The sequence below is a fragment of the Rhipicephalus sanguineus genome, chromosome 5 (assembly GCF_013339695.2).
Source record: "Rhipicephalus sanguineus isolate Rsan-2018 chromosome 5, BIME_Rsan_1.4, whole genome shotgun sequence".
In the NCBI taxonomy this organism is placed as follows: Eukaryota; Metazoa; Arthropoda; class Arachnida; order Ixodida; family Ixodidae; genus Rhipicephalus; species Rhipicephalus sanguineus.
This window is the reverse complement of record NC_051180.1, coordinates 41,550,529-41,574,993: the sequence shown is the minus strand read 5'-3', so window position 1 is coordinate 41,574,993 and position 24,465 is coordinate 41,550,529. Positions and strand designations below refer to the sequence as shown.

The 24,465-nt window shown below is 44.3% G+C and overlaps 1 protein-coding gene across 7 annotated transcripts in view; it reads left to right on the top strand.

Moving 5' to 3' along the window:
• LOC119393546 (CLIP-associating protein 1-A) overlaps positions 1-24,296 on the top strand; it is a 154,308-nt gene extending 130,012 nt beyond the window's left edge. For all 7 annotated transcript variants that reach the window (XM_037660631.1, XM_037660629.1, XM_037660630.1 and 4 more), the window contains 18 exons: positions 560-640; positions 1,411-1,493; positions 3,065-3,181; positions 3,285-3,470; positions 3,849-4,012; positions 4,695-4,773; positions 5,381-5,527; positions 5,687-5,773; positions 6,521-6,636; positions 10,445-10,805; positions 11,262-11,325; positions 11,485-11,536; positions 14,862-14,988; positions 16,587-16,715; positions 17,307-17,447; positions 18,041-18,109; positions 20,335-20,454; positions 22,188-24,296. In XM_037660631.1, the coding sequence (XP_037516559.1) occupies positions 560-640; positions 1,411-1,493; positions 3,065-3,181; positions 3,285-3,470; positions 3,849-4,012; positions 4,695-4,773; positions 5,381-5,527; positions 5,687-5,773; positions 6,521-6,636; positions 10,445-10,805; positions 11,262-11,325; positions 11,485-11,536; positions 14,862-14,988; positions 16,587-16,715; positions 17,307-17,447; positions 18,041-18,109; positions 20,335-20,454; positions 22,188-22,292 (2,228 nt within the window). In that variant the 3' untranslated portion in view covers positions 22,293-24,296. The remainder of the gene's footprint in view (positions 1-559; positions 641-1,410; positions 1,494-3,064; positions 3,182-3,284; positions 3,471-3,848; positions 4,013-4,694; positions 4,774-5,380; positions 5,528-5,686; positions 5,774-6,520; positions 6,637-10,444; positions 10,806-11,261; positions 11,326-11,484; positions 11,537-14,861; positions 14,989-16,586; positions 16,716-17,306; positions 17,448-18,040; positions 18,110-20,334; positions 20,455-22,187) is intronic.
• The last annotated feature ends 169 nt before the right edge of the window (positions 24,297-24,465 follow it).

Genomic DNA, 24,465 nt, shown 5'->3' with positions numbered 1-24,465 from the left:
CAAAAACTACACATCATACTAGAAAAATAATTGCATATTTGAAGTTAGCACGCAAATATACATAAACTCAGGAAGTTCCATCAAAATCTATCGAGAAATAAAAAACTTTTTTTTTTCAAGTGCCATGTCCCCCCTTAAGAGAGTGAACTGCGTTTTTTATCCAGCATAAATAGTATTATTTTTCGACCTTCAGACTGATTATCTGCCAGCACTTCTACAACATGTGTAGCTTTTGTGGTCTGGACTTTTTACAAGTGATTCGTGAACGACGGCTTTGTTGAATGGCATATCTGCACCAGGCAACAAGCCACTCGCTGTGGCAGCGCATTCGTGGACACATAGACAATCATATGCTTGAAATAGGTGTAAGAGGCTTGTAGAATTCTTACGCAGTTGTCATAATTGAGGTTCTTTAACTGTAGTGGCATTTGAGCTGCCAGGTCAATGCTCCATTCATGTTCTGACACCATGAAATGTGCTTGACAGAGGTCTCGATGCAGGTTATTATCTTCAACAACCACTAAAGTTTGCTTCATCATTATGTTTTGCTTGCTTCCAGTGTACGAGCGTCGCCTCAGTGGAAGTACAAGGCGCCCTTTTGGTGGTGCTGGCGACCGGTATCACCCGACAACCATCACAAGTAAGTTTGCAATAGAACTTAACAGTTGTTCTAGCACTGTAGTTGTAGACTGTGTAGGTTTTTATGCTTTGAAAAGGCATTTTGAACGTTTAGCTGTGCGATGTGAGAATTTCAACTGGTTGTGTCCTTTATCAAGCTCATGAATAGGCTTTCACATGGTTTTGCAGCACATTGTGCTTGCTGGATAGCCTTCCAAGCAGTAGAGCACAATAGCAGTATGTTCACTTTCACTGAGGCAACATTTTGTGAAATATTTCACTGTGGTGACACGCATTCCTTTATTTGTTAACCATCATAGCTATGCGATTGGTAAGCACTGCAGTAGGAAATAACCAGTTTGCTCATAGGCTTGAGGATTGGTTTTAAGGAGATCCTGTTACCTTACCTTGGCTAGAAGCCGAAGTACACATGGAAGATGCAACTTTAAGAGTGTAAAGCCAAAAACTGCAGGGCCATGACAGCAGTCGGCAAAAACAAAGTGCATATATATATTCGCAGTTGTTCTTCATGATGAATCCGAAGCATTAGCGCTGTTTATTTTGAATAAAACGTCACTGAAGTATGCAGTAATTAAGCCTCATAGAAATGCACATGATTAGAGATGGTACTGCACTAACAACTGGTGCTGATTTTGTTAGTGCGTAAATTTTTCATTTGTGCGAACAAGTATGAGGGCAGCTAATTTTGTTTAGGATGATTCCATTATTTCCTGCCCCCTCTTCACCCTCGGTGTGTTCTCATGTACTTTTTTATCGCCTCTGGTAACACAGCTGGTGCTCCATTGATGGCTCAGCAGATACTGCAACAGAGTAAAGAGGCCGAGGCTGCTGTGGCAGATGCCTTGGAATGTTGGGTAAGCAAACCTAGTCGTTCCCCGCTCTTCTCCTTTACATAGAACACCGTGTGCCGGAATAGCAAAAAAAAAAAAAAAAAGATTATCGCTTCATTGCTGATTAACATTGTGGTGTCAGATGAAAAATTCTTGAACACAGGGTGTCAATGTAACCAACATGTCAGCAAGTGGTATTGTCTTCAAGGCTTTTCATCTCTTCAAGCATCCATCTTTCCCTAAACTTCTGCCTTTTTTGGATTGTGTTGTGGGAAGACATTTCCCTTTCTTCACATACTTGCTTTCCTAGAATAGCACTTAATGAGTAGAATGGCATATTACTGCCTTGCTATATTGAACTAACTTTCTGCTTAGCACTAAAACTGGTAAAATAGAGATGATATCTCTATAAACTGTAGACAGCATTTGTGTTAGGCACAGGAGCCTCAGCAGGCCTAGTGCACCTTTTTGTACCCATTTTTGTGTATTCACATGCATGTGTCAGCAAACATTTCAACTAGAGCTGTGCGAATAGCAAAATTTTGGGTGCGAAACGAATTCGAATATTGAAGTGTGAGTGTGAATAGAATATTTTTCGAATATTTCTCTAATATTTTTTTAATACTTCTAGAATATTTTTCTACTACTTCGAAGTGAAATTGCAGAAAAAAAAGTTGGAGAGGATTCCTAAGCATATTCTTATGAGATAGCAACATGAAAGTGTTTCTTTTTGCTAGGTTGATGAAGCATTGGCGGGGTGGTGTTTCATAGTTGTCTTATCAAGAATGAGGCAATCTAGAGGCCAAATTGTATTTATGTACATGATTTGGTGCCACCAAAGTTTTGCCGACAACACTTTACACGTGATAGGCAAAGATGCCATTTCCTCAGCCTCTCCTCCTCTTTCAACTTCTGTGGAAGCCTAACTGATGCGGCGGACAAGGGTGCGCTCCCTTCAAGTCCGGAGTTCTAAATCTGCCTCGTAGACGTCGATATATAAGAACATCTGAAATTTTGGATGCTAAAAAGCTTCGGTGTCCAATTTTTCGGACTTCCTGCCCAAATTTTAGGTCCATAACAGCTTTAATTGAGCCCCCACCTCTGCCACATCTTTCATCTCCAAGTTGGAACCAGCGTTTTCTTGAGTTAACGACCATAGTGCAGCTTGAATGGCAGCTTTGCCGCAATACGGGGGTGTGATGAGGTGAAGTATATTGAAAACCTGAAGGGGTCACTTCCAATCGGACATTGACTGTGTCTTGGCTATGTTTGACCGTAACGGAGCTTGAAAGGCAGCTTTGCCGCAATACGAGTGTAATGAAGTGAAGCATATTGAAAATCTGAAGGGGTCACTTTCAATCGGACATTGACTGTATTTGTCTTTGGGAAGTTCTAATTGTTCGAATAGTGAAATTCCAGTGCAAATCGAATCGAATAGCAAACTCTATTTGAAAAATATTCGAAATTTCGAATACCTATTCGCACGCCTCACCCCTAATTTCAACACCAAGGAATGTATCTTTAAAAATGTAAATATAGCATTGAACTTGGCTCTACTAAGTGTTCTAAGCTGTGCTCACCATTCTTGTCCACAGAACACGCCTCCGAGGAAGAACCGGTACAATGCCTTCGACGATCAGTCGGATGAGAGCGAAACGTCCAGTGTCTGCTCGGACCGCTCGTTCAGTTCCTACAACAGAGGTGGTTATGAGGTGGGCACTTCCGTGGTTTCTTTAGTAATAACACAAGATGCTTAATATCTTCTATGTAAGGGCTCTTGGAAAATGAAACTGACTGGCACTTAAATTGTTACAGGGCCACATCCCAGTGCAAGACGTGCCGACCATTTTGAAGCATCTATCCAGCATCCACTGGTCAGACCGCAAAGAGGGCTTGCTGGGCCTGCTGTCAGTGCTGCGGTCGGGGCGCACCCTCTCTCTGCCTGACCTCAAGAAGGTCACCGACATGTTCACCAAGATGTTCATGGACCCTCACACCAAGGTACGACATCGCTACCTACTGGCTTTTTCTTTAGAAGCTCGTCGATCGCATACCCACTGATGTCCTAGTGGCCGTGACATGCTTTTGAACATGAAGTCTTGAGTTCTACCTGCATTCCAATGCTGATGCAGTCTGATGGTGAAATTGTGATGCACGATTAGTCCAAATAATCTGGAACCATCCCCTAGAGCATTCGCGTTTGCAACACCAAACCTTCCGCATAAGCATTGCCCACACCTAGTATGAACTCGTAAGAGGGTAGAAAGGCCTCGTCACATTCGAATTGTTACTTAGTTGTTGTTTTTCTCTTCCCTAAAGCCGGCTGTGTTGAACCTTGTATGTGGCAAAGGTTCCAGAGGTTCTTGTTTCTTGATTCAGGTGTTCACACTCTTCTTGGAGGCCTTGGGGGAGCTGATCCACGTCCACAGTGCAGACTTGCACAGCTGGTTGTACGTTTTGCTTACCCGTCTCTTCATCAAGACGGGAACAGACCTCTTGAGCTCACTACAAATGAAGATTCAGAAGATCCTCTCCATAATTCGGTAATAATCCTGTTAACTATGTTTACCTATCTCCTTTTTGTTTGATCACATTTCAGTGGTTTCAATGTCTCTATTTATTGAGCAGTTATGGTATGGATGCATCAGTTAGGCAGAAAACTAATGCTTCAACTGGCTCTTCTAGAAATAAGACTGTCGTTTGTTCTGACATGATGCATTGTGTTTTTGCCATGCTATAATTTTTATCGCTGTTAAATTGAACTTTTATCAAACTAAATTCTGATTAGGGAGGCACTGACTCAAGTAGAACTTGCCACGCAAGGATGGTCTATCTTATGTAACCAATCTGGTTTCTCTGCTCTTTAGAAATTTATACCTTTGAAGATAGACATTGCGATAGTTAGGCATCCTTTCAGTTGTATGTAACGTCACTTTTTTATAGTACTTTCAACACTGCTATTATGCGATATGGTGTTTTGTTTGCACTGTAGTCACGCAGCTTATAGTTTGTGAGGCAGCACCTCACGGATACCTTGTGCAGTTGCCTAGTGCGTGAGGCATGCAGAGAAAATTGAGACAACTGATTGTAAAATTGTTAAGATTAGAAAATCTTGCCGCAGCTTTACCTTTGTGGAAATAAATCTTGTATTGCTTGATGGGCACAGAGATTTTGTACAAACTTTCATTTCATCATTTGTGGTTGTTTATTTTCATCCCTTCACAGAGACTGTTTTCCACATGGCGACCAATTTCAAGCAGTAGTGAGGTACATCACTGATCCAACGCAGACTCCAAACATCAAGGTAGGCTTCAATTCTTTTGCTTTGGTTAATGTTTATATACACGTGTTCAATTTTAAGTCCCTGACACAATGAATTTCTTGCCATCTGCATAAGTGTTTCCTGGGAAAAATTGCTGCATTCAACTTTAATATCCATTTCTTTGATGCATAGATTCAGTCTTTTATGAAATGCGGTTGTACATAAAATGTGCATTGACGAAGTGAACCTCAGTGCAAAATATTCACATGAATAAAGTAGCAGTTAGCACATTAGTGTACACAGTTTAAAAAAAAAAAACTCCGGTTGGTGTGCTCTCTAGTGAAAATTAACGTCCCCTCCCCTTCTTGGTTTGGAACTACACTTTTGTAGCAGTTCAGTATGCTATAATTTCTTCTACATTAGGATGTCTGTTAAGCGTATGAGTACACCTAAACAAAAACTGTCTTTTTCAAGTGATTTTCAGTGAAGGTTTGGAAAATGCTAAGGGGGTCTGTTAACACACACATGTGCAACCACAAGCCTGATGCAGCATAGACTACCTGTTACGTTTGTTAATGTACATGCCATAAGCTGTGCATGACGTCTTAATCTGTAGCTAAACCCATCCTGGCATTACCTCTTCTCTCAGGTCAAGATCACAATTCTACGGTATCTGATGTCTCTGCTCCAAGCGATGGACTCTGGGGACTTGCTGGTCAACACTCCAGAGACTCACTCTATGGTTGCCAAGATATTTGCCTGGATACGTGATCAGAAGAGTCCTGAACTTAAGAGGGTCAGTGTGCCCCGCTTGTGGGTTTTTCCTTGCGATGTATTCCAAGCTACATTTGCACAGGAGAGGCTCCATCAGTCCATTAGAATATAGAGTTCTGACGGTACCAGCAGTTGCATTTTGTATAATCTACGTGCTCTCTCTCTCTCTGTGTCTTCGCAGCATGCCCAGGAGGTTATCGTGTCCATATTCAAGCTGAGGCCAGCAGAAATTAATGGATTACTCAGCAGACTTGACCCTGACAACCAGGTAAACAGCTTTGTATGTCATTTTGCGTGCAATATTTTTCTACTTAAGTATTTTTTAACCCATTCATTCATGCATACATGTAGACCTACTCTTTCGTTCTTGGAAAGAGAAGAGCTGCTTGCCCATATAATCTGTGCAGCTAACTGCACCCAGCTGCAAGATCATTACGTAGACAGCCCAACTTAATTATTAAAGTTTAGTTTACCTGCAAACTTCGGCTGTTATAGGAAAACTAGGTTACCGAAGGTGTAATTGAGAGTGGCTAGGGTGGCGACGCCTTCTAGAGGCACGGAACTCAAACAAGCACAGTTATTACATATTGCCGTGACAAAGCATATGCTACTTTTCTGCTGGTGTAAATTTTCTGGCACCAGCTTAATCATGAAAATGTAGCTGTTTTAATCCTTTTGCTGCCAACACACATCGAAGTGCCGTCATGTCTTCAGCAGAGCTTCACGACAATGACATGTAGGCTGTTATGTAGCCTTGCCAAAGGCAGGCTTCTTGCGTGACTTGCAATCTGCACTTTGGCTTGCGATGTTGATAATGTTGGCAAAAAGTCAGTTATATTGACTTTTAATGATCTAAAAGGGTGTATAGCCAAATTGTAAACATACTGTTGTTTGTTTATGTTGTTCTCATTCTGTTGTACTAATATTGATGTGCTTATCGCTTTGTACACAGACCGAGTGACTTCGCTCGGTGATGTTCGTGGCTTTGACCTGGTGCTTATTTTCTCATTGATAGGCTCTTGCAATGGGCCTGATTCAGTCCTACATGCGTGGTCGTACTGATGACAGTGAGCTGCGAACGCCTAGCCCCATCACGGCGCATGTCCATTCTCCCATCAGCAGTACGCCAAAGTAAGTGCCGCTTCATCAAGCCATGCACAAAGCATAGTTTGATGAATAGCTCAAACATTCATTCTCTTACTGAAATGAAGTCGCATAGCCTCACCTATTGAAATGCGCCAGCCAAACCTCTAGGGGCAGCAAATTATGCCCCTCTTAGGATGCTTTTGCTTAGCACAATAAGTAGTGAATTATTGCTACACACTCTTGTGGTGGCAAAGCGTTGACACAAACTAACAGAAAACTGCTACGGAGGGCCACACTGCTCTTTGATTTCAATTGCCCCATGCCAAAGTGGAGTAGTTGATTAAAGGCCAACTGCAACGAAATTTCGCACACCTCAAAAATCCGATTTATAGGCAGTCTAGCTGGATATAATGCTACCTGCCAAATTTCAGCTTCGAAATGCAAGTGGTTACCTCGGAAAAAAACCCGCCAGCAACGCAATTTTTGATACCGAAACTAGAAAAACGACGCCATTACAGCTGACCGGAAGTGACGCAGACTACAGCCCGACTGACCGACCTATGCAGGCGAATCGTCTGCTCTGCGCTCCGAAGTATTCGCTTCGCAGCCGCGCCACAGAGTTTTCTTTTTAGATGGTAACGAAAAAAACAAAGTATGTAAACATCCACCGTGAAGGAAACACGGATACATGCGATAAAGCTCTTTTCCAAGCAGCGGCTGCCCGCTTCGCACCAATCGTCTCGCCCTGCTGTCTTGGAGAACTCACTGCATGGTTCACAATAAATGATGCTGGTGGTTTACACATTGGGTATTCTCGCTTCGTTGATAGACTACGGACGGTAAGACAGCGTTGTTTTCAACATCGACGCTGGGTTTGGCACACCCCCTTTTCTACCGAAAGCGTCCCTGCATTTATTCTGTAAACACTTGTCTGACTGCACCCAAAACCTAACACATTAAACCTAACATAGCTCAATTTGTTTTCTTAAAATACGTTTACGTGTTTGAATTTCTTTGAACCGAGCACGACTACATTTTTGTCGAACTTTGCTGCTTTGACTACCAGCAACTAAAAGCGAGCCGATCAGCTTTTGGAGCTTTCATTACTCGTGCATAGATGGCGCAGCTAGTCTAGCGCTTTGCGGGGCGTCGTTTTGCCGGCTTTACGTTATTCTAGTGTCTTTAGAATAGCGTTACGCTATATTTTAGCGTGCGAAACACGCTGACACACGCATCTTAGGCTATACTAAAGCTGTCTAATACGAATACCTCTTGTCGGCGGTGCTTCTCCATACACTGGTCGGAGCTTCCCGCTGTAGGGTTTGCAGTGGCTGAATATTGAAGACACTTCATCAGGATTCAACATTCTTTTCAGTTTCAACAGTATTTGGGCGAAAAGAGACCGGTCGTACATAAAGTCGTCGTCTTTGAAGTGCGCCGCGTAAAGTACCATGCTCTTCGATAGCTCCCATTCCTTTGACCTCACTGCGATAACCCGCAGCTATTGGAGCTTTACGTGTTTCGGAAAAGCGTGAAAGCTAGTCCTGTCCGTAACATACGTGTTCCAGCAGCCTACGACCCTGCATTTCGTCCTGCAATATGGTTAACTTTTCTGAATTGGCCGCTCGTAGAGGGGCGCGACGCAGAAAAGGAAGGGATGCGGCTGCAGAGAGTTCTGCTCACGTCGGCCGTGGGCTGTGATTTACGTCATTTCCGTTTCTGTCTGATTTGCCCGGGCACACCGCTAGGGCTCCGCGTCGTCTGCTAGCTGACAATTCGAGCACCAATTATAAATGAAATACGCGACTGCAAGATTTTTCACTGTGATTATCATTACTTACCCAACATATACAACGCATTCCGAGCGAATTCTGTCCAAGTCAAATTTCGTTGCAGTTGGCCTTTAATGTGATGACATGACCTCCCTCTGTGCAACTAGTATCGTGTGTATTGAAGATTGCCAGTTAGGGAAGCCTAGCGCCCCCATTCCTCACTACGGTCCAAGCACAATATAATACACATAAAATGAATTGGGGAACATGATAAAGTAAAGATAAAGTTTTGTTAGCCATGTGTTAATTATATTGCTTTAAATACAACTGAAAATGGGCAATATCCCCGGCCAGTCTGTTACACCAAACGTGTTTGCTTGCAGCTCGGTATATAAAGCCATCTCTGGTAGGCAAAATATAGCGTGTCATTAAAATGTACGTCCTGGTGAGCAAGTTATTTGTTCTCCGATAAACAGCAAGCCAATGTGCCTTTCTTATGGAATCATACCAATCGCACAGTTGTATGTTAATAATGGCACAAAGCACATGAACACACCAGTCGTACAGTTGCATGTTAATAATGGCGCAAAGCATATGTTTATAAATTAACGTTACACTTGTGCGATGTGTTGGCCTGCAAAAGCTGTCAACAAGTCTTCAAAATTCTCAAAAGTCTATTTGCTTGCTTGTTGGAGGCATGACACTTATGCTAATTTTCCACACCGATATCTGCAAGTGCACTTATAGTGAATGCCAAATATACAGTCAACTCCCGATTTTTCGGACGCCCGATTTTCCGGACATGCTCAAAAATTCGGACGCTTTCGCGGTACCGTCACCAGCCCCATAGACGTCAATGTATAAGAACATCCGAAATTTCGGACGCTGAAGCTATTCCGCGTCTGATTTTTCGGACTTTCTGCCCAAACTGCAGGTCCAAAAGGCATTATTTGAAGCCCCCACCTCTGCCACGTCTATCATCTCGTAGGTTCGAACCAGCGCTTTCGCGAGTTGATCTGTTTGAGACAGTAGCAGAGTCCAAAGTCAGCTTTTCCGCAATGCCAAATCGTTATGGGGTGAAGCAGACCAAAAATTCAAAGGGGCCGCTATCGCGGCGCGGTGCGGCGATGTTGCGCATAAGCAGCGGAAATGCACGGAGGCGTGATGGCGGCAGCTGGCAAACGTGCCAGTATGGCTTAATCGCTGACAACCCTTACGATAAGCATCTTCAGTTAACTGCTCAGTAGTGCACGTGGCCTAGCGCAGTTGCATGCGTACTGCACGCATTCAATAGGCGAGAACCCAAATGCGCCGCGCCGCCATTCCTGCTGCCTCTTTGTGCGAGACCGCTAATTGCGCTGCATAGACGCGTTGCCTTCATGGACGAAACCAGCTCTCCATTGCCGTGCCCGTGTGCGGTCAGGAACTAAGTGCACATCGCGAACCCTTTCATGATAAATGCGTGCGTACGATACAGCAACAGTAAAGTGACGGTGTCAGCTTAGTTGGTGATGTGCTGCACACAACTAGAAACGATCGGCTTGACACGGCAGCAAATGCTGCGTATCAGCGGCGATTCGGCGATGTGTGTGCGCATCGTTTTTGTGCGCACACGCATCGGGGAAAGCCGGACGAGTCGTCCGCTCTTCCGCCACAGTCTTTGTGTTCCGCGTCATTGTTTACAGACGTTTCATGCGAGATAGCCGTAATCTATCCCGCGCTTTGCTGTTATCAGCCGCGCTCATCATGAGATGCAAAAGTGGCGGTTGGCACGTATGTACGTAGTTAAGCGTGGTTCGCGGCAGGTACCGAATGTATTTGCGAGAGCCTGGGCACCCACCAAAATGCCTGATAATTGTACTGGGAGGCATTAAAGCTATTTCGGACGTGGCTGTGGCGATTTGACCGCTTGAGCGGAATAAAAAAGCATGAATTTGTTTTTTCGGACGATTTCGCGGACCCTAGGGAGTCAGAAAAATTGGACGTTGACTGTAACTAGCACGTTTTCAGATGGGGCTTCTCTTATAAGGCATTAGAGAGTGCTGCATTGAAACTAGTTCTGTGTTCGTGCACGTCCACAGCAGAGGCAGCCGGAGCAGCGGGAGCCGATCAAGCACGCCACTGCAGCGTTCTCTGGAGGAAGAGGAGGACAACACCGAGAACCTGAACCCGGACGAGCTGTACAGCTCACTGCTGCGCCGCACCACGGCCCAGATCCACCGGCTGGCGTTGGACCCGGGCCGGGGTATGGACTCGACGGACTCCACCCTGACGCCCACTTCCCGGGGCGCGGAGCTGCTGCTGCCTCCTTTGGGAGGCGGAAGCTTCAGGCAGCGGCTGGCACCCCAGAACTGGGAAGAGTCGTGCACCTTCACGCAGCAGCAGCGCCTGACCGGCAGCCGGGAGGCCTCGCCCGTCAAGCGCATGGCCAGCTGGGAATACGTGAGTGTCACGCGTTTGACATCGAAGCTAAGCTAACGTAGATTCCCTCCTCTTCCTTCTTGCACGTGCATCGTCAAAGCAGTGGACATGTGCAGTGTCAGTTTGTTCTCCTCTCCTGCACACCCCTCTCCGTCGGCCAATGAGAGCCTTTAGCCGGAGGGCGTGTGAGTCTCGACACCTCGACTCCTGTCGCATGACTCCTGCGCTCACTGTACATTTCGCCGGATCAATATTGCTAAAGTTTTTGTCGCTAGTGTTTAAACCCTCCTGCACTTTGCTGAGCAAAGCATTTCACGTGACATGTGGTTCATGCCGAATTGTGTGTATATTGAGACAAAAGGAAGATGTTTGTGTGTGCTTTTTCTCCCCTAAAATACTGCTGCATTATTACTTAGAACAACTTGCAGCTGGCGTCAATAAAATGTATTGACCTATCATGTTGTTTTATTTTAACAGGATGGTGAAACTGGTATGCATCGGATCAGGCGAACGTCACTCGATGGTGGTGTCGGCAAAAGCGGTACGACTAATTTCTGCTTTGAATTCTATTTGCATTTGTACTTGGTTGCCTAGTTATTTAGGTTATTTTTTATCACTTATTGGTTTCCTAAATTACTGAGTGAATTACCGAATAAAAGAAAGAATTAATGAATGCATAAATAATCTTCGTTTCTTTCAGAACAAGACACCCTGAATAACATCTTCGCCATCCTGCAAAACCCAAACAGCAGGTATGCATTTCTGACTTTAACGAAATGTATAGTTTAAATTCCGCATTACATGGCGGGTTACTATGTTCTGTTGAATTCCATTGCGTTTAACCTAATTCAATGGTGTTGTTTAAGTAAACGCTGTTTAAGAACTTTTTGACTGCAAGTACTGTGCAAAAATTTAGGCTACAATAATGAGACAAGATGCACAAGTTCCGAATAAATTTTTGTTAATCATTTGAGTGTATTAATATGCAGTCATGAGTGATCATATGTAGTCTTCTAATTGGGATGCTTGGCAATCATTGCACAATCTTCATAAGGATTGCCAAGCATCCCGACGACACAAAAACGTGAAGCTTCACGCGTTTTGTTGTGTAATCGGCAGTTCTGCATTAATAGGGTTGACCCAGAAAAACGTTCCGTTGCAGTAGATTGCTGCCTCCAATTCATTGGAGTGTCTCGTCTGTAGGAATAGAAAGGTACAGGTAAATTTACTGTCAATAACAGTGATAAGTTATCGATGATATAAATATGACTACTGATGGTACAGTGGAACCTCGTTAATGCGTACCTGCCAAGAACGCCGCATAACTACGCACTAAACGGTAGTACGCATTAACCACCAAGTAAAAATTTGCGTCTCCTCGCATACGCCATCGCCGCCAGCAAAGAAATAAATACAGTGCCACAGCAAATATTGCTTAAAGTACCCACTGCAAAGCCTATTCTTTCTTTTTGCTGAACTGGGGAAAAGATTCTGGTACTCCCGCACGACAGTCCAATAGTGCCGATAGCGTGCGGTGGTGACGCCAAGGAGCATTTCGGAACTATTACAGTGTCCGGTATGCGCAGTGACCGACGTAGCGACAGAACGGACAGCGTCCGCTTTCCGCGGTGTGCGTCTGTACCGCGACCTGCTACTAAATGAAAACTGACACAATTCCAGTGAAGTGCTGTGCAGCGGCGTGGAGCCGATCGTCTCCTGGCTAGTTGCGTGCAACGTGTCGCCTTCTCGGCTCACGCAGTCACTGCCGGGCCGCTTGCTGTACCGCACGCACGCATTTGTCGTGGGAGTGTTCTTCGTACCCACTTCACTCCAGACCGTGCACAGATGCGCCGATGAGCACAGATGAGCTTGTTCGGTTAACACGCCGATGACGAACTTCCTGCAAGCGATGTGCACTCCGTGACGCTCTAGCGGTCCTGGCAGCGTACCGCTAGAGCGCTAGAGCATTTGGGTGGTTGCCCAATAAAAGCGTGTAGTATGGTTATAACAGCACTATGCTTGCTGAACCGTACGCGTGCGTTTAGCGTGATAGCGTCTATGCGAAGAGGTTTCTCGTCGCCCACGACTCGCAACGCTCAACTCCGCAACAGCGAGCTGCTTTCGTTTCTACAAAGCGCCGCGCGCTTGAACACGGCCCCGCACAACGAGGCGGCAGAGATCGGCGGCCCAGTGCGTTCAGGTTGTCGCCTATTAAAAGCGTGCAGTAGGCTTAAAGCAGTGCTGTGCCGCTCGCGTGCCCAAGCAGATATCTGAAGATACTTATTGTCATAAGGTTGTCGGCGACAAGTCATGCTGGCGCGTTCGTCGGTGGCCACCGCCTCACCTTCGTTCTTTCCCGATGCTTACCCGCAAAGGCGTCGCCGAAATCGCGCGGAAGTCGGAATCAGTGATCGACCGATCTATGCACTTCTCGAAAAGACGGAAAACCTTTGGCGGCACATTGTGGCGTCGGGAATTTCAGCGGCGCAGTAAAATTTTATGGCACAAAACGTTATCGCGGTACGCAGGGTACGCACTAACCGGTAGGCGTAGGGCGAAGCACTACGGCTTAAGCGGTCAGCGAATGCATTAGGCTCTATGAGACTCGGTCGGGGATTCGTCGCAACTACGTTTTAACCGTTGGTACGCTTAAAGCGGGTACGCATTAACGAAGTTCGACTGTATTATCGTAGTTCGCCATGAAACTGTTGTTAGTGTAGAAAATACCATCAATAGTATATTGTACTAACAGTGCATTACATTAATGTTTTGCCGTTTGACTAGCGCATGGCTTGAGACATGCCGCACATGAGCATTGCATCATATCCTTACCACAGTTTTCCTGCATGTAATCTTAAATTATTGTTGATGAACTGCACTTTGCATCGCTACTGGATAGGTATTTTAGAAGTGAGAGAGGCTGTGTATTAGCCATCTGGCTACATTGAGGCCACTTGTCTATAACATTTTACAATAGTGCAGATTACTCCATAGGTAAGAGAGCCTCATAGAGTTGTGACATTAAGTTGCAGTGCAGTGACTGGCAAATGACTAGCACTTGTGCTCAGCCTTTATGGGATTTAATTTTCCCTGGCAGCAACTTGCCAACTTGCCACCTACTGTCATCTGCCCAAAGCATTTCTGTTGAGTGTAAGATTCTTCGCGCAAGTGATCTTTTATTAGTTTTGTTCAGTAGTCTCGTGTCGTACTTCGTTGGGCATAAATAAGACTGGTAAGCAGAAGGCTTATTTTGGCTAGCTTTTTAGGTTGCACAGTAGACTCTCTGTAATTCAAACTTGCAGTTAATCCAAAGAAATCTTAAATTTTTGGTTGACCTGCTATGTTTTCAATGTGTTTTAAAGTTGCTTAATTCAAACTTTTTGCGTGTCCATGCCTGGAAATATCTCCTGCTTTTTTTTTTCTTCTAGCTGAACATTCACGTTTTTATGCCACTACCAGTCGCAAATAAATCCGATTGCCTGCCTACAAAACAGCCAAACTAGACAAACCATGCGCAATGACAATCGCATGCTGACTGAGGAAGAAAAAAAAAAAGTCTGCCTTTGGCCTATCCTGTGCCGAATGCTTCTTAGTCACTTTCACCGCAGTACTCTGGTGTCATGCAGGAAAGCGTCCTAAGACGGGGAAATGGCTGCCAGCTGTCGCGGTACACAACACATTTCATCCTTTACTAGACACACGTGCTTGCGCCATATGGTAACGAGTACCAGTACGATTTCTGACGTCTAAAGCTGTCTATGTTCTGCGGCACTGACAAACAATAAACGTCACAACACTAGTTTGCAAGTTTATTATCACAACAGTCACAGTTACGAAAACTTCTGATAATTCAAACAAAATCTTGAGGTCCACTTGAGTTTGAATTATCGAAAGTCTACTATATCATAAACTGCAAATTAAACAGAGCATCCGACATGGTGTGGGATGTCACAGTATTTCACTGAGAATACTACAAATCACGCCATCTGTTCAGACGGTTTGCTATGCTTAAGTGCAAGAACATGAGTTGCCACCTGCTGGCTTCATTTTGACTAGCACTGCTTGTTGCCACTGCAGGACAGAGCATCGCAAGCAGGCCTTGTCTGAGCTCATGCCCCTCACCAAGGACGGTTCACCAGAACTGTGGGACGAGAATTTCAGGAATGTACTAAGGTGCCTTGTGGAAAACCTTGAAGAACAAGTGGTGAGGACGTTTTTCTGTAAGCATAGGTCGGCGCAGTAGGTGGATAAGAGGTCAATAATAACTTGCACTAAGGCCTACTCTCACTTCTCATTTGTGCCTACCAGCACCCACTTACTGTCGACCACCAACACTCGCCAGAAGTCGCTCACACGCATGCTTGCACGGCTCACTGTCGGTAGCTTTTGTTGATGTAATTTCGTTGACCAGCACTTGTTCCCATTCATACCTAGGTTCAATTACACCATTCTTTTACATACTCCATCCAGTGTGTGTGAAACCACTGTGAAGCAAGTGTGCAGACTTGTATGACCTGAGGAGAGGTGTTATTATTTTGCATTCCTTGCTAGGAATAATGCAGATCCCAATTGGCAGCCCCCTGCTGTATTAAAATTGTACTGCTGCCATTTAGACTGTGTTTACTGTCTCAAAACATCTTATTACAGTAGAACCCCGCTGATACGTTTTTGAAGGGACCGTAGGAAATAAACGTAAGAGACGGGAAACGTAAGAGCCGAAAAACAGGTAAAACGGCAAAATATTTAGTGGTACAGAATTTTATTTCAATTCTTACGAGCAGCACGAAAATTGGCGCTCTCAGCCGCGATCTAGTCGATGGATAGAAACGTGGAGCTTAGGGCGGCCTCATCCACAGAAATGTTATCAACGTATGTGATTTTCTTAACACCAACAGCTGTAGGCATGAAAGAACTAAGCACATGCAATCACGACCGGCGCGGCGAGTCCGACCGCGAACCGCACGCACGACCATGCGAGCTCCAACCAGCTCGAACTCCTCCCGTTCTCCGACAAATAACGATGATGATGAGTCTACGCCAACGCGATGGCAGAAGTGAATGCCAATCTCGAAGGCCTTGCTTTCGCAAGCAATTACGTCATACACGCCATGTTTGTGCAGTACAAATCTCAAAGGCTATGCTTTTGTCAATAGTAAATGCCAATCTCGAAGGCCTTGCTTTCGCGAGCAGTTACGTCATAGACGCTATCTTTGCAATTTGAATCTCGAAGGCCATGCTTTTGTTTGCATCAATTGAAAGATTCTGTTGCTTGCGCCTCTCATGCGCCTAATATTACGGTCAAACGAGGCCAAGCTGCGTGAAAATGCACCATGGCCGCTCTCTTTGGTAGTCACTCGGTCGGCTCCGAGCGCACTTCGCGACGTATCATACGGGAACGGTCCGACAGTTACGACGTAACAGCGGGGTTCCCAATACATTGTATCCTATGGGAGTTATGCCGGGACCGGCGGAAAACGACGTAACAGCCGGGAAAACGCAGCAGTGAGGAACGTAACAGCGGGGTTCTACTGTATTTGTAATACTAGTTAAATACTGTTTGATGTCAGGATTTGGGCAGTGCTTTACAATTGTATAGTTGGAGACTGCATTCACAGTGTCTGTTGGTGTGCCAGGCATTGCACCCTAACTTAATCAACCAAAACTCAATGAGATATGGGCATGTGATTCTGGTGTATTTGTCTGCTTTCTTGTTTCTCTCTTCTTCGTATTTTGCACCATTATAATTATGAACGGTATTATCAATATAACTTGTTTAATGTTGACCATTTGTGTTGTTCACAGGTGCCTGTAAAAGTGGCTGCCCTAAGAGCCTTGGCTGAACTATTGAAGAGGCAGCCACAACACTTCCACAATTATGCTGAGCTGACCTTGATTAAGATCTTCGGAACCTTCAAACAATCCGAAAGAGAGGTTTGTTACAGTTGCCATTTTTACTGAGAATATAGTAATCTTAGTATTAATACTTTTACTGAGAATATAGTACATAATAGAATATACTAAGATGAAATGTACCTAAGTTGACTAATATTGATATTCTTGCCATGCAAGACAACCATTTATAGTACCTTATTCTACATGAGCACAAGTTTAGGTTGTTGCCTCACTACAGAGTGGAATGTCAGCACAGGATCCAGTATTGTTTAGTTGTGCATAACGGCTTCATGTCATTTAATTGGTTACCATGGCAACAATTGTGTAAAGTGTAACAATTGCAATGCATGTTCAGTTGTTCACGATTTGTCAATAATTCCATTGTTTTTTCGGAAGACGATGTTTCAGAACATGAAAAATGGGCTCAAGCATTCTTGATAGCACTTGTTCGATTCGCACTCCTGCAAACATGTAGGGTTAAATAATAGCCACATTTGAAGCATAGAAACTATCAGCATTATGTGGACACGAGACTAGGCCTGCACCGAAGTTAGTCAAGCCTTGTGATCCGTAACGGTCTCGCAATCCCTTCTTGTAATTTACAGTGCATGTGGCTGTGTTTGTGCACAGGTGAGCCGCGCCGCTGAGCTGTGTTCCATGGAGGCTGCTGCGGCGCTACCTCCGGAGCAAACCATGCGGCTCTTGCACTCGCTCATCGGGGAGTCGGATGAGCAAGAATTAGTCATCGCTGCTATCAAGGTCATGTCTCGAGTGAGTGTGAATTTCTGCATTGCACAGATACTCCTGTTCCTTTCGCGTCGCTCAGTTGCTCGTGCTTGTCTTGTACATCACTTTCAAGCTGGCTTTTCCATAACTGAAAGCCTGATATATACATTGCAGGGCTCAGCCAAAAAAAAAAAACTTGGGTTTTGTTGGTAGTACGCCCATACTAAGGAAACAGTGGACAAGCAGAGTTATGGTTATTTGACTGTGCTTGTTCCCTTTTTTTTTCTTCGCTGCATGCACACGACGAATCTATCAAACTACAGTTACCAACTGGCTCATTCTTCAATTTTTTGAAGTGCTATCTGTGTGGCATATCCTTTCAACAGTGCATCATGGGGCTACATGATATGAAAGGGCCACCGAAAAGGTCCACTTTGCAAAAATGCAGTTTTAAATATAGGATTTTCACATCACATGCTCGGTGTTAGGTGATCATATGCGACATATGCAGTGTATGGTAACAATAAATGCTTACTGCAGTGCAGACATTCTTTGGACAACATCCGAACGATGTTGAATGCTGTGCTCATCAATCTCTCTAATGCATAACTTTTTTTTTTCTTGTTTGCTCATTGCAGCTTGTGGAGGTGCATCCAAAAAGGATAATAGTGGAACTTCTGCCTCAGATGATGCCGGTTTTGCTGAAGGTAACCCTGACAATTGCAGTCTAAATCGCATCCTTTTCTACCCCTAGTATATGTTGCCAAATAGCTGTTCTTGTTTTGTAGCTAGCGCTTTCCAGCCAAAGGGGAAGCTGGACAATGTGAAACTTCAAAACTTCAATTAGGAATCAGAGCCAATTACTTGACATTAATAAAATAAAAAGTTTTCATATAGATATGATGGTATAGGAAACAAAATAGCTGTTTCCTTTCACAGGCTGTACATTTAATTGTTATTTGCATTGAAGTGGCATAATTCTTCTCTTTAGTATAACTTCTGTGAAAATTATTCCCGTTACGACTACTGTTGTTGTTTAGCACAGTTTCCTGTCACACTTGGTGATTGTGCAAAGTAGAGGTCATAAACTGACATTAGGTGTTGGACAAGAGCCACAAGACACATTTTCCTGTTAGCTGCAGTGTAGCATATGCCCCAAAAAGAGGCGTGAATTTGCACAAAGCTTCGCAACTTTCCATATCAGCTCGTGCAAGGGCAACGCCCTCAACACGGCAGCCCGAAAACGGGACAAGAATCAAAATTTAAAACAAAAGGAAAAAAAGACGGGGAGTTTCAACAGACATAGTCGAAGTAACTGTGCACGTGCATTCCAACTGACCAATTCCAAGTGATTGCTGAGAGCTTTAAAGTTATGGGGACCCACAACGCCATGGGTTGAACAGGATGACTTATCGACAAATGTGTTTGCAAACTGAGCGCAACCAGCTGTGACAACAATAGTGAAGATTAGAAGTAAATTGCGTGGTGCACATGAGTGAATGAATCCAATATGAAAAGGACAGCAGCCGCCTTTCAGCGATGTGCGGTCATTGAATGATACAATAGATTACGGGGCATGCGGTACTTGTCAGAAATACAGTAAAAGCTCGTTAATTCGGATTTCACGGGACCGGAAAAAATGTCCTAATTAACCGAATGCCAAATTAACGAATGAACAGGCAAAACATTAAAATCAAGTTGGAGAAGCATACCTTTATTTGCTAAAGTATTTTGTAATGGTCGTCTGCCTTTTCGCGCAGATTCCGGCTTACATTACAATTTTTTTTATCTCTTCCAAATGGCCAACAGCACGCAAACTGTCGGAAGTGCTCAGGCAAACATACCCTGATATCAAAAGCGCCTCCGAGACTTCCCGTGAGGTACGATGAGGTCACGGCTGCATCTCCTCGCATGACTCTTCGTCAGAATCGTGGTCTTCCTGGGTGCCCATGACATCATTAATAATTTCTTGATCAGTCAGGAGACCAGTCGTCGATCGGTGCTGATAATGTGCTGTCTTGATTCGCTGTTCTTTAGAGCTTCCAAAATTTTCACTTTAGTCGCCAAGTTCTTCGCTTAGTACTTCTGCCGCTTTTCCGGCGCTGCCATCACCGTAGCGCACGATGGTGGTGGCATGCAAACACAGTCACAACGGGAAAAAAAGAACTCCTCAAGAAGAGGCGGTGCCCACACGACAACACAAGGGAAAATGGTGTTGGAGGCGCAGTGGAGCGAAGAAAGAAGACGCCGACGTTCGGTGACGCCCCCACTAGTTGATGGCGATGCCACTCAGGTTTCGGTTTCACTCCAGTGGTGCCAGCGCTACTTTTGTGTAGCGGCAGCCGTCAGCATTTGTCCGAATGAAGTGGTTCGGAGCCGAATTCTGACGAATTAATGAAGGTGTGGTCCCATAGATTAACATGCACTTTGGCTGGGACCAATAGAGCCGTCCGAATTTCCGAATTAGCGGGTGTCGAATTAACGAGCTTTTACTGTATTGTAACAAATGGTCTAGTCCCTCGCAAGGGCCACACATCATCGAGATTGCGAAAATAAAGTGTGGCCTGTAAGGTATTTATTTTAATATACAGTAGACTCTCAATAAATGAAAATATGTTAAACAGAATTGCTGCTTAAACGGAACAGTTTCGTCTAATATCAGAATTCCTGTTGAATGGAACACATCTTCCTGGTCCCTTCAGGTTCCGTTTAATGACTGTCTACTGTAGCTGTGTAGTGGTGCATGCTCAAACAAGCTGTACAAAAGTTATTGTACTTGAGACCTTTGACAGAGTGAAAAGGCTTGATTTTACTTCCTGCCCTTTTGCTACAGTGGTGTGTGCATGTGTGAGTGTTTTGCCATTCAGTGTGTGGCGTCGCATCCCCGGGCATCATGTGGGGACCCTTCATTATGCTGTCCCTTTAATTGCAGGCATACGATCACAATGAGAGTTCTGTTCGGAAGGCGGCAGTATTTTGTATGGTGACGCTGCATGGCGTAGTTGGCTCTGATTTGATGAAGCCACATTTGGCTTCCCTTACGGGATGCAAGGTATGTGCCTAGTTGTTCACTCTGTCACTTGTTCAAAGTGCAACAAACACCGATGCCATGTTCTATTCAATTCGATCTAAGGAACACTGATATAAAGAATTATCTGATTATTACAAAGTAAGATGTAAAATTTGGTTGACGATGCTTTATCTCAACTAGGGCTCTACTCTTGTAATGGGGCAGGTATAGTTTGTGCACATCCATCGCGGGTTAGCATATGCATCTTGTGTGTTAATGAAATTTAGCACTTATGAACGCTGAGAAATGCTTTCTTTTAATTTGGTGATCAAATAACTGCCATTGTACCGGGCAATATCATCATGACAGAGAAAAGTCTATGTACGATCTGTAGCAGTAATGCTTGGTGTGACAGTGTCGCTAATAAAGATAAGGATACGTGTTTAAATAGTGGTCACTTGACAGTTGCAGCAATTATGGGAACAGATAGAGCCAGTCCTTTGCAACATCCTGTCAGCACAGTGCTGAAACCAAAATTTAATAGGAAACAAGTATCATAGCACGTTATTTAGGCTGCTCCCACACAATCTTTTAAATTCAGGGGGTTTTGGTCTCCAATTTGCAAAACGGAAATGGAAGTTAACTTCATCTCACTATCCTTTGGTAATTTAATGACGGTAATACAGTATAACCTCATTACAACAGACCTTCATAGTGAAGAGGATTTTGGTCTGTTGTAAAGGGAATATGTAAAATCCAAGTACTGTTACAACAGACTTTCATGTAAACACTGAATGGGTCTGTTATAACCGGAGAGAATTACAAGTCACAAACATGGTCTTATTTTTAATGGGGGACCAAAAAAAATGCAATTTTTGAAAAATCGCATTTTCAGTTTCTGTAGCCCATTTCTATCTGATTCCAAAATATCTTCAATGAAAACTACGTAGAAGTGCTATAAAAATTTGTTTTGCGTCTGCCGACTTGGTGAAAATTGCAGAAATATATTAAAAAAAGCGTTTTTCAAAATTATAGCTTGGCAACGGCGCAACTGGGCGCCACCATTTTGGGCTCGTTGTAAAGAGCATTTCTCCGCGTTCAAGTTCTCCGTTTCAGCTGGCTCCTCCATTCAGTAACAAGCGTACGAAAAACACGTTTTGGCTGCCTCTGCGGTAATGCTCGCTTCGGGATCGTCGTCTGCTGCTTGTGCGGATGGGCATTTTGCGCATCGGCAGCAGACCCCCCGGCCAAGCTCGCCGTGCAGCGACCGCGCGGAGAGGCGGTGGCAGCGGCTCACAATTTCGCGTGTCAGCGTCCCGAAACGCAACACCAAGCACGCTGCGCGCCGTTTTTTTGTCGCCACAGCTAGGCATAGCTGATCATTGACAGACCGGGGATCGGCGGCCTTCGTTCTTAAATCGGTACGTCAATATCCGCGGTGCACTGGTCCCGTCCCGAAAGTATGCTAAGCGATGTTTGAAGTCGGAAGTTTATGACCGTGGTAGAAAAGTCCGCTCTAAAGGAGTCCTGACCACCTTGCTGGCCTAAAATTTTAGTCAATTATATCCGAATGTCCGTTGTACCAGAATCCGTTGTAAACGAAGCTCAATCAATGGAACTAATACGGAGGTCGGCATAACGCCACAAATTGGTATGTAATATCCGAATGTCTGTTGTAAACAGATCCGTTGTAACAAGGTTATACTGTAGTACTTGTTTGTTTCTTGCCACTGAGGGTGTAATGGTGTTCCTTCTCATTTCGTTTTTTGTGACAGTTGAAACTACTCAACTTGTATATTCAACGAGCGCAAGGCAACAGCAGCGGAAGCACACCTGGCTCCCCTTCAAACACGGCATCGTCTTCCTCCAGTAACCCCTGAACTGGAAGTGCCGTGCGAGCAGCAACTCAAGAAGAATGAACGAATGCTTCCCTACGGGCTGTCACCATTGCTAAGCTGCTTTATTGCCAATAACTGTGGCCCCATGCCGAGCTTTAGCTGTCAAAGCAACTCAAAGATGAACTTAGTCTGCATGTTCCATGTGCTTTTTTTTTTTTTTTAAAGTGTGGGACTACAGCACGTGATTACTGCAAAGAGTATGTCTTGAGGTTTTTTTCATTACATACCTGCGAGATGGAGCAGTGCTCCCCTTTCAGGTGAACAAGTTGGTTGCTTTCAGGGACTCTGTATTTTTTTTCCGATGAATTGTGCATTTGTACACATGTATTTCGACGTCACATTACTTTCGCCAAGAGTCGGCTAGCTTCCGGCAGTGCGGATTAGTTGCGCAAGCAAGTTGCTGCGATGCGAGATTCGATTACTGAGGGCTAGGCATGCCCTCAACTTATGAATTATTGCGCGAGACGCTCGCACACAAAATGTGGTTCAGGCCAGTTGGACTTAACGCTCATCCACGAACCACGCTAGCGAGCGAGAGAGTGACTGCTTCACGAGTGATGCTGCTACACCTACTTTTGTCCCATTAGGCAAGCTTTTGTAATATTGGACGGCGTCGTGCAGGACTGCCACAGTGCAGGGGCCGAAATAAATAACATTGTGTTCATGACGATCATGTTACTACAAGTAGCCTGGTGTGCCAGGCCTCTTCCTAGCGCACCTTTTCTTGCAACAACACGTGGTGTTGTTAGCACAGCCGCTGTGCTATCCCCTTTTTTTTTTTCCTTTTCATGGTAGTTCTACAAGGGAATTGTGTGGCCACTGCTGCGTAGTGTTTTACTAGTTCTGTGCCAGTAACCTAGTGCCTGTGGCTGAGTGCTGATGCTGGTACCATACATTCAGTCTACAGGATGCCCCATGCAACATTGACAATGCTTTGCAAGTTTGCTCGCTCTCATATTGCTGTTATGAAAGCGTGAAATTTCACACTGGTAGCGTGCGTTAGCTCTTGCAACAACTTCTGTGAAAAGACTTTGCGATCAATTATTGTTTAACTTATTTTCTTTCCGGTGTTTGAATGTGGGTAGTTTTTCCTTTCATAAACTTTGTTGATGTTGCGTGGGACACCCCGTAAATATATATATATATGTACACAGGTGGAGTGTGATGCGATTAGTAATGCTGAGCCGTCTAACATGCTGCTTTTCTCGTGTTGAAATAGAAACATTGCCAAAACTCTTGTAACTTTCTGAGCTGCTGCTTTGGTCATTGTATATTAGTTGTCTCTTTTTCCTTGTTGCTGCCTGCTGCCAATGGACACTGAGAGGCAGGTGAAAGAATGATGCCATTTTTGTGGCCTGTGTGTGTGATTGTGCAGAGTGTTTTCTACAAAAAATGAGTTAGGTTTTGGCACCTTGCCACTCTGCCATACAATGTAGTGCCGTAGCCCTTTTCCTTCTTTTGTTCTTTTCTGTTGAGTGCTCGAAGATGCTGTAATAGAAAAAAAGAGGCAAAAAAAAAGTTTGCTCTCACACTTGAAGGCCGCCGCTTTAGCGTGCATTTAGCGAGGTTGCATCTGTGTAAAAGGAACTAACATTTGTAATTGAGGACAATTGCTGCTGGCAGTTGAAGGCATTCATATTATGTAACTTGCACAATGCTGCTTAAGATGCTTGAGTGAACTATTTATATTGTAGTGCCAGTACTTTTTTTTTTCTCTCGCATGCTTTGTCATTTTCATTTAGAGAGGATCAAAAAGAAAAGCCTTTCATTTGCAAAGGTATTACTTGTATAGTGTACATTCCCATACAAACCCATGCTCTTTCTTATTTTTTTTTTCTTCTACACAGTGGTTAGCACTTCACTGTCTGCAACAACACTTTGAAAGGCATGTCCTAACATCTGTTCCCCCCATTAAGTAAAACCCTTATGCTTTTAAGATTTTATTCTGAAATGACAAGTCAGGAATAAACATTTTTACTGTCTTGATTTTCTTGCCTGATATGGTGGTCCTTTTCTTCGCTTCGCATTTTATCGTTTTCTTCTTTTTTTGTGTGCGTTTGGTAGAAATCTAATGCTAATAAAATTTATTCTACACAAAGTTAAATGCAAGCTAAAGGCACCGCATAACTACTGCATTGCCATCTGAGCATAGCTA